The 14,203-nt window shown below is 34.2% G+C and overlaps 1 protein-coding gene across 1 annotated transcript in view; it reads left to right on the forward strand.

Moving 5' to 3' along the window:
- Positions 1-14,203, forward strand: part of RPS6KC1 (ribosomal protein S6 kinase C1) — a 203,602-nt gene that overhangs the window by 134,378 nt on the left and 55,021 nt on the right. The window contains exons 11-12 of the mRNA XM_044674955.1: positions 8,782-8,829; positions 11,861-11,993. Coding sequence (XP_044530890.1) covers positions 8,782-8,829; positions 11,861-11,993 — 181 coding nt within the window. The remainder of the gene's footprint in view (positions 1-8,781; positions 8,830-11,860; positions 11,994-14,203) is intronic.

The following is a 14,203-nucleotide window of genomic DNA, read 5'->3' on the forward strand; positions in this document are numbered from 1 at the left end:
GAGGTTATAGTTGATCCTAGATACAGTAACAGTCATTGGCATTTCTGGGATTGGAGAGGGACATGATCAGATTTGCCCTTCAGGAAAATCACTAGAAATCCATTGTGTCTGCTACTTAAAAAGCCAGAAAAAAAGACTTTTTCTTACATCTTACCATAATACCAAAATGTAGAGTTTCATCTCCCTTAAAAAAAAAACTTATTTTATCCTTCCATCCCCACTAGCTAATGTCCCATATCTCTTCTCCCATTTGTAAACTCCTTGAGAAGGCTGTCTACAATAGGTATCTCCACTTTCTTTTCTCTCACTCTCTCTTTTCAGTCTGGCTTCTGACTTCATCTTTTAACTACTAGGATACTAATCATCTCTTAACTGCTAAATCTAATAGCTTTTTCTCAGTTCTCATCCCTCTTGGCCTTTTTCTATATTTTAACACTGTTCATTACCCTCTTCTCCTTAATATTTTCTTCTCTCTGGGCTTTTATGACATTGCTATGTCTCAATTCTCCTTCTATTTGTTTGGCCACTCCTTAGTCACTTTTGCTATCTTTGACTATGTCATGACTACTAATGGTGGGGGCTCCTCTGAAAATTGTGCCCTGGGTCCTCTTGTTTTCTCTTCTGATATATCATTTTACTTGGTGATCTATTAGCTCTCTTGGTTTCAATGATTATCTCCATGCTGATGATTCTCATATTTTACTTATTCATTCATAATCTCTCTTTGCTGACCTCCAGTTTTGTAATTCAAACTGCCTTTCGATATCACAAATTTTCCTAGTTCTTAATCTTAGTGCCTTTCTTCTGAGACTCTCCCTAGTTCATTTTGCATCTTAGTTTTCATTGAGAGTGAATACTGTTATTTTTCCTTCTTTTTATCATCAGTGTTTAGTATACTGCTTAGCACATAGTAGATGCTTGATAAATGCTATTTGGTTTGACTTAAAAACAGGCCCATAAATTTTGTCGATTATAGCTACATAAAGACACATGACTCCATGCAGTATTTATTCATGTAATATAGCTTTGTAGCAGGTTACAGAAAACATATCTAATTGTATTCAACAGGTTGTCATTAGATTAACTGAATTTAGATGGAGGACAAAATAAGGGTATTGTTATACTAATTCTTACTGTACATGAATATTTCTTCTAATTCCCTGTGGGAGACATGAGGAAGTTTAAAAACCTTATTTTTAGCTAAAATTTTTATAAATTCAATAGATTTTCCATTTAAATAACCAGGATTGACATTCTCTCATACCTTATATCATTTATAGAAAATAAAAGATTTTTACTTTTCCTCACTGTGTTTAAAAAAAAGTGAAAAGCAAAGATGACTTTAAGAAGTCATCATATAAATGAATTCATTTTGGACAAATTATGAGACAGTATTTCAAAATAGTCATATGGAAAGTGACTGAGTTCTTAATGTTTTGTAGGTGTTTAACATTTCAAGAGTCATAGTTTTACTTTTATTTGCAGATGGACAAATATAATCTTTTAAACATTTAAAAACATTTTTATTGTGAACTTAATGTTAAATAAAATTAGTCCAGTGTTATCTCAATGAGAATAAATGATGGATTTTTTTTCAGTAGCTTCAGGATTTAAGGATTTGAATTTAGTAGATTTTATCATGCCTTCCAACTAGCAAAATTTTATTCATGGAATGTTTGATTGTGGGTTTCATATGTTTCACAATAACTAGATATATCCAAAACAGAATTCTAAGGAATCAAAGTGACTACTTAAAAAAAGACCCATATATGTATATGTATATGAATGTGTGTATATATGCCTGCATATGTGTATATGTATACTTATTTTATTGATAATAAAGGTAACTGAATTAAAATAATTTTATTAAATTCCTCCCAGTGATCACTGTACCTATTTTGAATGAAAATGCAAGGAATTTAAATGTTACCATTTTCTTTTAAGAAAAAAAAGTCAGTATACAATTGAAGCAGGTAGGGCGATTAGATTTATGTTGGTACCATAAGAGGTATTATTTTGCCTGTCTCTCTGTTCAGCCACTGGTGTCTCCTGTGACCTTGGGTTGTGTGTGTGGTAGGGTGACTGATGGTTCACCATGTTCTTTTTTCTGGTACTTTGCCTGTTGCCTGCCTCTGGGTTTGTGATTCCCCTTATGCTGACTTCGGCAGTATTCCTTCAGTCTCTTATCTAAGGGCTTTGATGCATATGTTCTGAAGGTGGCCACAGTGACTTTGGGTGGCAGCAGATGGTAAACCTTCAGGCTGCCACCGGCTATACTGGTGTTAAGTTGAGAACTTAACGTTTGATGAAGAATCAGTAGTGCATATGAAAGAGCTTTTACTGCAGAAATATCTTTTAATTAAAAAAATTAGCATACTGAAACATTTATTAATGTCTGCTTTTAAGGAAATTTAAAATTATTTTCTTAGAGCTAAGTTTCAGTTATTTATCAACTTAGCTTTATATATTTCCTATCCCTTCCAGTCTTTCACTTACCTCCCTGGGTGACCAAGCTGATTGGTTTATAATACTTAAAGCTAGAAAGGTTAGCTCTATTGAGGAAGAAGATACACACACATATGTAGACACATACATATAAAAACAAAATTCAATATTAAGATAAATGTTTCAAGTGAGCCTTCAATTAGGATCTGCTTAGCTTTTATGCTTAGCTTTTAAAAAGAAATGTGAAATTTTATTCCTCCTTCCCCCCACCCTAAAAGGCCTGACTGCCTTGGCCCCCTAGTCATTTTCTATTTTAGGATGGTGCCCTAGGAGCTTGAAGAGCTGCACCTTCCTCAAAGACATCATTTGCTTTGTTGGGGAGGTGAGGGGTGAGAAGGTTATGGGAAGGATGATGAGGTTGGCTTTAGCTAGTGCTATGAATCCTCCCCAGCATTCAGTCCCTCAAGCTCTCTTATTGGTATTTACCTATTCTTTTGACTTCTTATAGGGTAACATGTTGAAGGCTCTTCTGGTATAGACATAGTACCAGTAGGATCTTAAAAGGGAGCTTAGTCATTTCACTGTAAATCCTAAACATCCCTGCTCTTGGCACTTTGTGTCCCTTCAGAAAATGGATGCTGAGGGTATTGGATAAGAGTACATAAGTGTTATAAAATGACCATGTACAGTCATTCCACTTCATGCCTCATTCCTCATCCCTGAAATAGCTTTTATGAGCATATGATAGCCAAGAACAGATTGGTTTCATGGCATAACATGAGACAAGTGCCTCTACACAGTCTGCTCATGCTGATGCTCCTGATGCTGCTCCTTCTAATGGACTAACAACTACCTCTCAGCATTCTTTGCTGTTGGAGCTACTGGGCGGATAGGATATGGGATGCTGCTGGTCTTCCTATGCCAAAGGAGAAAATCGTTTCCCAGAAGGGAGAACTAATAATGTTGAAGGTCACCTAATAGATTCATTATTTTCTGGGACTAGAATTTTTGAAAAGGAAACTCTTGTCAAACAGATCTATAATCTTATTAGGGCAGAGGAAGGATAGACAAATAGGTATAGCAGCATTCAAGGAGGACCACGTTTCTCACATTAAACAGAAATAAAATTGGATCCTGAACATGTGGTTTTAGATGAAGAAAATTGCCTGATAAATAGAAACAAATGCTTCCTGTAAGGAATTTGTTAAAAACCATTTCATTTCTGCACAAGGGTAATATTACCAGCCTCTGTAACATTGCCAATAAGAGGTTATTCTTATTAACCAAGTTCAGAATATATTTGAAAGACATAATTGTATGGGTATAATCTTACTCATTTGTACCCAAGTTGAGAAAAGTTGTCTTTTGCCAAATGCAAATTGTACCTTCTTTCTGACTTTCCTTCTGTCCTCTTGTGTACTAACTTGTTCCTTTCTGCTATGTGAAGACATGGGTGATTTCCCCATAGTAGAAGGTGCAGGTTCCTTCCAGGAAATGACATAAAAATGAACAAGAAGAACTGCAGCTCCACTCTGCTGTGTTACCTAACTTAAGTGCCCTTTTGGATTTTTTCTTATAGTCTTCTCCGATTTTTATTGAACTTTTGGGGAAATTTATAAAGTAACCAACCCAGTAGTACAGACAAATATTTTACCACATTGCTGAAGTGATCTTTCTCTGTTTAGGAATTAGTGCTACAGTTATTTTTGGAACCACATATGTTTCTTGTATCAATAATTAAAGCTAAAGTTATAAGAAGAAATAGCTTCACTGAAGAAAGTGTCTCAAGACTGTTACCATTTTGTTGTGTTTGTGTCCAAGGGTTCCTTGTGACGATGGATCTCTTTCAGACTCTCTAAATCTCCTTTAAGAAACCAAAAAACCCCACCAAACACTCTTAACTATTGATATGTGTTATTCCTCATTCTTTTCCCTTTCTTCTCTCCCAAATCCTTCTAGTGGTGGTGTCTAGGTAGAGAGCAGGCCATTTTGGCTCCTTAGATAGTTAACTAAAAGGCCAGTCCTGTTATCATTTGAAGCATCCTCGTCCTTACTTTTATAAAAAGAGCAGCTTCTAGTCTCATTGTAGTTTTGTAATTAAAGAACAGATGAAACTAGCCCTGAAGGGATCGATTGTCTGCTTTTTTTCCCTAGTTAGCAGCCATTCTATATGTTACCATAGGGCGAAGATGCAGTAATCTTGTCTATTAAAGTGTATGCTAATGTATTGCTGATAAGGAAGTGTGAAAAATGAAAGTGAGAAATACATTAATTGTGTTCTTGCAATAAGGTAAGCTATCAAAGGTAATTATTTCATGACAGTTTTAGTTATAGCACTTGTTTTATCATGAAATAAAAGATGGCTTTAGGAGCCTTTTATTGGAAAGACAATTGTATCAAATTAGTACCAGATTAGATTTTTGTCTTTATAAAGGTGAGCAAACCCATGAGCAGTTTTTAAATTGGTGTGTTGTAGTCCTCAAATGAACAAATTCTGTTTGAGGGTTAAAGAAGCTATTATTCCGTCCTTTATGCTGACAGCTTTATTACAGATTGGCCTACTGTTGGCATTAAAAAAATGTTTGGCTCCTTATGATCTTTGTGCATGCAACTCTAATATTAATATAGATCCATAGCACTGTTCATTAAGAAATGACTTTAAATGAGTTTGAGGCATGTAAATTTGGAAAGATACAGATGTTAAATGCAGTCGTTCCTCTCTGTATACAGCTGTATGGCTAATAATTTTCAAGTGCCTAAAGCTCTTGTTAGCAAGAGTGCTGGTGTGTTAAGAATGGCCCTATCAATAACTTTAAGAACGGAAGTTGAAGGTGCTTCTTTTAAAGACTATTGTTAACTAAACATTATTGCCAAACAGATGGAAAGCATTCACCAGCCTGATGTTTTTAGGTCTAATTATATTATCACCAACCCTGTATGGCTCAGTTGAAGAGGTGTATCCAGAGGCCAATTTATAATCATTTAGCCAACACCTGTTTGGGAGAAATTGACAGTCAAAGGGCACATTTTAAAAAAAATCACATATGTTCTTGTGTTTATTGCCTCAATGTGAACAGAGTCTAGTTACAAACAAACTTGGTAGGAGAAGAAAGAGAATGTAAACAAATGAATACTTTTTGGATATTTTTATCTATCTTAATTTTGTGAGCGTGGCTAAATAAGGCCAGGGAAATGATATCATTCCCAATTTATAAAAACATATTCTCTTCATTTAATTAACAGGTTTCTGGTAGAAAATAGATTTCCCCCCTATAGTTGCATAAGTAGCATGTCAAGTAAGTTTTCATTTTAGCCAAGTAAAATAATGTACAGCGAGACTGAAATTTATTCTAAGGTGGCTACATTATTATGATGAGTGACTTAGAGAGGGGATGAAACAATTAAATAAATAACATTTAACAGACATAACCTGCCAACATCTGTAGTTAATGCTTATTCAATATTTTATTCATGCTTCTGGGTATCTTTCTAGCTCAGAGGAGGGAGTGTATTTGAAAGAATAGTAGACTTGGAGTAAGGAGATTTGGCTTCAAGTCCAAATTCTGCCATTTACTCTCTGACCTTGGGCAAGTCATTTAAATTCTCTAGGTCTGTTTCTTCACCTATAAAAAGAGGTTATTAGACTAAACAATTTCTAAGGTCCCTTTGGATCCTGATATTTTGTGACCCAAGATTTGCAAACAATTAGTGTTATTTTATAGGTTACTTCTCAATCATGCTTTGAAAGAACAAAGCTAGTGATGAAGGGAATGATGGAGGTGATTTCAGTTACCTTCAATTTTTGTTGCTTGACTCATTTCTTCTTCCAGCTATTGCAGTGTCTCATTTCTTTCTTTTATTGATCAACTTAGATGTCTTTTTAATTAGTAGTTTCTGCTCTTTTCTTTACATTTTCCTCCCTTAGTGAGCTTATCCACTGTGAACTCAACTCCTCAGTAAATGACTGTTAGTTCTTTCTGTTCTGGTGTCTTCCTGAGCTCCACTCACTTACCTCCAGTTGTCTATTAGACATTTATATTATCATGACCTACTATTACTTCAAACCTATGATACTTAAGACCAAACTCATTATCTCTGCCTCTATTCCTGTAAGCTGGACCCCCTTGCAATTTCCCTATTTCTGTCAATTATAATTCCACTTTCATTTTCCTCACCATATAGACTCAAGACTTTGGAATCATATTTGGCTTTTCCTATCCCTTGCCTTACCCCCTTCCAATCAATTAAATTTTCCTGTTTCTTTTGTATTCATTGCTTTCTCTTTATGTCTTCCAAATCACACTCTGACTTCACTTCTATATTATTGTAATCACTTGCTAAGTGTGTATCCTGCTTCTAGTCATTTTGTTTCATATAGCCAAATTAATTTTCCAAAAAATGCCATTTTAGTTTATTAATTACTCTTTCCCAAAATCTTCTGCAGTTTTTTCCAATGACAGTTCAAATGCCTTTGCTAGATGTTCATGGCCCTGTTATATGGGCTCAGTGTGTTTTTCCAACTTCATTATCTCCCAAAACAAACCTTGTGTCTAGTTAAATAGTTGGTATCATTATTATTATTATTATTATTTATATATACATACATAACTTGTTCAATTTTCCTGTTTGCCTTTGCTCATCCCGTTTCTCTTGTAGGATGTCTTCAGAATCCTTTTTCATTGGACTCTTAGCACTTTTTGTCAGTACCATTCATTTGGCACTTGAGAATATATTGCTTTGAATTGCTTATCTGCCTTTTTTTCCCCTTCAGGAATGTCTTAGATCCTTGGTGTTATCTTTTTGTGGTGGTCATAAGGTATTGAAGGGCAAGGACTGTGCCTCATATTTCTTCATATCCCTCCTAGACATTCATTAGAAATTTATTGACTAAGTGAATATTATCACAATATTATTACAATTATTACAGTTGTCTTAATTTAGTTGCATGAGTATAGCTGGTACTAGTCATCTTCAAAACTTAATATTTACATAGGACTTCTTTGCTCATTTTTTTGCTCAAAATTTTTCCTCCAAAAATTAATATGGCATATTATTTTCCTACTTCTCATTACTGCTACCCCATTCTCTTCCGTTTCTGTCTCCTCATCTACTTTCTTTATTTCTCATTCCCTTCTCTATCAGATATTTCATACCTGGTGATACTTGTTTGATTATAGTAGAATATTCTGCATTTGAATTATGGAGAGTTATGGAGAGTTGAAGAATAAAATAGTAAGCCATTCACAAAATCATTCTTCTTCATTTATAGTTATTACCATGTATTATATTGCATTATTACCATGTAAAATTCTAAGTCAAAGATATATCTCTAGAATTATTCTCGTTCATAGATGAGTTGTCCAGAAATGAGACCCTGGGTGGTACCTAAGTTATAACCCAGTGAGTAGTATTTAGTTGGTAGTTAGAATACCAAGATCATACTGCAAAGGAAATTCATGTAAAAGGTAGGATATTTGATTACATGACGTTTAAAGACACTTCCAACTCTTAGGTTATAAAATTCTACCAAGTCATTATTTGATGAAATATTGAATAAAAGACTGTTAACTTTTAAAAAAGCTATTAACTTCCTGACAGAGAAATATAGGGTACAGAATGAGACCGTACATGTATGTGGATATATATACATATGTATGTGTGTATGTATATAGGTAAGCACACAGAGCCGATTAGGTAATTTGTTTTACTTGAGTATGTATATATATTACAAGGATTTTGTTTTTCATCATTTTTTTCCAATAGGATAGGGAAGGAAGGAAAAGAAAATAGATTTTTGTTAATTGAAAAAGCAATATTTTAATTGCTTTACATAGATGTGGAATACTACATATGCTTTAAATGAAATGACTGGTATGTTAGTTTGGTTTAATTGTTTTATTTTGATACAAAGGGTCTCACATAGAGTGAGGAATAATCTATAGATGTTTGTACTGTGAAAACAAAACATAGCAATAAAACTTGAAAAGAAGAAAAAAAAACTGCTGAATATTTTCTGATTGATTAATCAGTCCATCATTAAATTCTATGGAAGAGAGGAAAAATCCTGTTTAAAACTGATTTTTTAAAAATTTAGTCTTGAAAGTTAAAAAAATCCTAGACATTATAGTAATAGGCCTAAAATGTATTAAGAATTGTATTGTATCCTTAGTGGGAACCAAAACAAAAACTTTTTTGGGTAGGCTTATTATATGATGCATGGGCTAGTAGGACTAGCATGACTATTCAGAACTCTTTTGGTTGGTTTTTGAAAATCCTATTCAATGGTACTTTTCTAAATAGAGGAAATTAATGCTAATATTTCTTTTTTAAAAATAGGTTTTACTTGTAATGGACACAAGGACACAACAGACATTCATTTTAAAAGTAAGTAGAATTAATGTATTTTCTGAATAAGAAAATTAAAAGGAAGAAACACTTTATAAAGAAAAAAGTCATTCTTTATACTCTGAATATTTTGTGTAATTTTATTTTTTCCCTTTTTTGGACATATGTGCATTTGCTTTCTTTTTTGTAGTTTATCTTTAACTCTTTCCATCTAGATAACTTATTTTTGATTCATTCTCATTTTGTCTTTTCTTAATTTTATGTGAGAGTGGGATACAATAGTGTTTCACATTTAAAATGGACCTTGGAGGACCACCAAATCCAACTTGTATATGAAGAAGAATCTTCTTTATAATTTCCAAACAAGTAGCTATCCTAACTTTTCTCAGAAACCTCCATTGGTGGTAGAAGGAACCTGTTAACTCTTGAGATTGTTCTTTCTACTTTGGGATGACTATTTGTTGGGAAATGTTTCCAGATTACAAATCTACATTTGCTTCTTTGTGACTTTTATCCGTTACTCCCATTTCTGTCCTCCGGAGGGAAGCAAGATAAATCTCTGTCTTCTATCATGTGACACTCCTTTAAATGCTTGAAGACTAGTATCATGTCATTGCTGGCCTTTTTTCTTAAAGTACATACATACACGTATACAGACACACATGTACATAGACACACACACAGATACACAGACACACACACACACACATCCTCTTAGTTTTTCCAAATATTCCTCATCTGGCATATTCTGAGTTTCCTCTAGCTTACCAATATTTTTTATACACTATGAAAACCAGAAATCAATATGTATTTCTAGTGGTAGCTAGATGGTTCAGTGGACAGAGTACCAGCCTGGAAGCAGGAGGACTTGGTTTAAATCTGGCTTCAGACACTTCCTAGATGTGTGACCCTGGAAAAGTCACTTAACCCCATTTTTCTAGCCTTTGCCCTTCTGTCTTAGAGTTGTTACTAAGCCAGAAAGTAAAGGTTAAAAAAAAACAACATACAACACTCCTAATGCGATGTGGGAAGGGAAGAGTATAGAGGTCTTGTTTCTCCTGGTCTGGACCAATACATAGCTTACAATTGCTTGAGTGTTTTGGGCTTACTGTATCACACTGTTGAATCATCTTGAGGTTACTCATTTAAACCTCTAACTCTTTTTTCAGACAAAGTGCTGTTCAGCTATGCTCTTTCCATTTTGTACTTGTGCTTTTGGTTTTTTGAACCCAAACATAAAGCATTACATTTCCCTCTATTGAAATTCATCTTATTAGCTTGATCCAATATTCTAGCCTAAAGAGTGGTCCTATTGGTTGAGTTGCAGAATCAGAGTTAAATGATACTTATGCAAGACTACTCAAATCAATAGAACACAATATAGTTTTAAGTCATAGATTTTCCTTTCCTTATTTCCTTCCATGGAAACAATTATTTATGCAGGGTTTGTGAATGAATAAAGACTAGGATTGGGGCTAAATCTCCATTTATATTGGAAGAGGGACATTCTAGGTGAGTTAATCCCCTCCCCCCCAATATAAATTAGCTTTTTTCCTGAAATTTTTCTTCTTTGAGTTCTCTGGAACAATAAAGGGTTAAATGATGTGTCCAGTGTTACATAGCTAGTATATGTAGAGGCAGAACTTGAACTCAGATCTTCCTGGCATTGAGGCCACCTCTCATATTTGCGGGCACCATTCAAAATTTAATCTGTGGTCATGATTATAGTTTTTAAGGACCCAAATATTCTCTGGTTTAAATTGTTCCTGTAATAAATTGTATATAGGAATATGATGGAATATTTGGTGGCCATATGAAATGACAGGTGTGAAAAATTATGAGAAATATAGAAGAGCATAGGAAATGATTCAGAATGAAGGAAGCAAAATAATATATACATTGACTACAACTAAATATTAAAAGATAATAAATTAATGCAAGGACCAAGAACAACTGTGAGAAAAAGGATGATTTTGGTATCACTATGTTAGTCAATATGACTATCTTTTAGGGGTAGGGTTAAAAATTGTTTAAAAATTGAAGTTTACAGATCAATAGTAATTTACAATAATTTCTAAAAAAAATTTGCATGCTTCTTTTACTTTACTTATATTTGCGTGTGTGATTGTGAATATATTTTGTTGCTAATGAATGCTATAATAATATTTATTTTAAAAAATCTTTCCTGTGGTTATTTGGGTGCATGTTATCTCTACCCTTGTCCCTCAGTTCATTTTTGATTTCTAGACTGTAAATTCAGTTTTTATTCTATTTTTACCTGAATTTACAACCAACAGCATGGCTAAGAAAACCTTCCATTTGTAATTTATAAGTGATATTTGAAATGGATTGTGAGAATAAATCTTCTAAAAATGTCTTTCACTTAAGCATTTCCATTGCATCTAGAAACTGAATGGATTAACTTTTTATTTCCTTTTTCAGCTACTTTCTATTTGGCTTATCAGTATAGCAGGTCATACTGATAAATTCTGAAACATTTATTTGAAAAACCATGCTTTGCTTATTGCTGAAGGTTTCTTGAGCAGTTTTTGTTCAGGGTGTGACCTCAGAAAATGGACACACCTTATTCTTTGGAAAATACTTAATTGTTCCCTTGGAGAATACTCATTGATTTTTGCAAAGAATGGAATTTGAAATTCGCCAGTCTGTTCTGAGAGTGCCTCTTTTGTCTCCAGAATCTGGATTGATGTAACAATGTCTTAATCTCAAATATACATACATAAGTGTATATATAAAATAAAATTTAAGGAAAGGTCATAGGGAAATAACTGAGAGTGTCATCCTGATGACTTAGTTTGAGAGAGACTCTAATAAAAACACTGACCCACGTAATTGATTTTAATGGCAGCTTTGTGCCATCTTCTGTTCTCTGGATTCATGCCAGATGCCATCAGCAGAGCCTCCAGGGACCGAGGGGCATAGAGCAGCAGATGAGTGGTTTCTCTGAAGCCCAGAGTAACTCGGATAGATTAGTTTGGTTGATAAACACAGAGCACAGCAGGCTCGAAAGGCAGCTGAGGGTACAACTGACCTTTTTGTTCTCTGTCAGGGTCTAAGGAAAAGCAGTGAGTACAGCAGGAACAGAAAGACCATCATCCCCCGCTGTGTGCCCAACATGGTGTGTCTGCACAAGTACATCATCTCTGAGGAGTCTGTATTTCTTGTTCTGCAGCATGCAGAAGGTTGGTCTATGGTTTAAATTGTTTGCATAGTAAAGAATATCAACTGCTTAGCATTCCATTCATGCTAATATCCATGTTCCCTTTACATTGACTACCTACAAATTGTGTTTTAGTTTTTCTTCTAGCACAAAAGCAGAAGGAAGAGATCTTGCCTTCTTCCTATGTTGGGAGTTATTAAAGAGGGTTGAAAAACCCAGATGAATAGAAGATCTTGTACAAATTATAGTTACAATCTTAAAAATACTTTATCATTTACTTTCCACAGGAGCAGATATATCCAAAGAGAAACATTAATTTAAGTTAATATTAAGGGAGTCAGGTTTGATTTTTGGCATTTTATTTTGTTCTGTAATCTTTGCCAAGAAGATATATTAATGTTAGGTGGTTAAAATGAAAAGCATCCCCCAAAGAATTAATTAATTACCTCCATGCTTTAAAAGGCAAGGATGTTTGCCTAACATTTGACATTACCTAGTTATTCTGATCTAGATTTTTATTAATACAGCCAGTGGCGTCACATATGGGTTCAAAGCAGAAGCACATTGTTTTGCCTTCTAACTATTTATGAAATTTCAGCTTTTAGTAGAGGGAACAGGTGGCAAGTAAAAAAAACCATGTTTTGATTTTTTTTTGCCCTTTAACACCACAGTATAAGTAATTATTCTGCCTTTTTAAGGGTAAATGAATGCAGAATATAAATCTAAATTCAGCTAATAATTATTTGTTCTTGAGAAGTCTTCTTAAATAGCCAAAGGATAATTTAATAATTTCTAATCTTATGTGCTGGTTTTTTTCCTTATTTGCCTTTCTAGGAACAAAGAGTTTTTTTTCTAATAGGTATAATATTTTAAGTAAGATACATTTTTTCTAATGAAAGATTCATTCTTCAGTGAGATATCTTGTGATAACCAATGCAAGATTTTTGATAGGGGTAATAAACTATTAATATTGTTTATTATGAAGTGTAACACAGGATAACTACAGATGGAGGGAAGACCTCCATATGCAGTATTAATAGTAAATTCAGAAGGGGCTCCATGGTCTCTTAGGTATTAAGAGAGTTAATTGCGTGTGTGAATTGGATAACTAATTCACCTTTGTTCAGACATTATAGACAGCTTTTATCTGAGAATACCAGTGCATTACAGTCATTATTGAATTAGAGGTCATGTCATCTGATAGCAAAATACAGCCACCTCTGGTGTGGAACAAAATAACTTGCATAATGGTAATCCATAATAATTTAGAACAAGGTCACCAAGATGAATGTAATTATAGTCAATCTTTTATTACCTATTTGTGGATTATTCACTTTGGATTATCTATGGCAAATACATATATACATATATGTGTATATGTATTTATATAAAATACATATGTCTATATTTATATGTATGTTTTATTAATATTTTGTTTTTAATATTCATTTATTATATAGTCCTCTCCTTCATTGGCCCCTTCCCTGTAACAAAGTAAAACAGGCAAAATCTGACTGACACAGTTACTCTATCTGACTGCATATGCAGTGTTGTGGACCTGTATTTCCTCACCAGGGAAATGTGTTTTGTCTTCTTTTCTCATGGACAAAGATTGGTCTTTGCAATTAATCTGAGTTGGGTTGTCTTTTATTGCAATTTTAATTATTGTTATTGTAGTTATTGTGTGTATTGTTCTCTGGGCTCTTCTTTTTTTTTTTTTTTTCTTTTTTTTTTTAACCCTTAATTTTTGGTGTATTGTCTTATAGGTGGAAGAGTGGTAAGGGTGGGCAATGGGGGTCAAGTGACTTGCCCAGGGTCACACAGCTGGGAAGTGGCTGAGGCCAGGTTTGAACCTAGGACCTCCTGTCTCTATCCCTGACTCTCACTCCACTGAGCTACCCAGCTGCCTCTGGGCTCTTCTTTCTTTGCCATGCTTTAGTTCATACAAGTCTTTCTAAGTTTCTCTGAATTCCACCTATCTATTACTTCATATGGTGTAATAATATTGCATTACATTCATATACCACAATTTGTTCAATCCTCAACTGATGAACTTTCACTTAGTTTCCAGTTTTTTTGCTATCCACAGCAGATACCTATTCCTTGTTTCTTTTGGCCACTTCCAAGTCTATCACTCCCATAGCCTAATCGTCCTGCCATAACCTTTCCCAAGGCCTACCCTTGCTCCTCCCTCCTCCCTCCTTCCTTCCTCCCTCCCTCCCTCCCTCCTTC

Source organism: Gracilinanus agilis, chromosome 4, assembly GCF_016433145.1.
Source record: "Gracilinanus agilis isolate LMUSP501 chromosome 4, AgileGrace, whole genome shotgun sequence".
In the NCBI taxonomy this organism is placed as follows: domain Eukaryota; kingdom Metazoa; phylum Chordata; class Mammalia; order Didelphimorphia; family Didelphidae; genus Gracilinanus; species Gracilinanus agilis.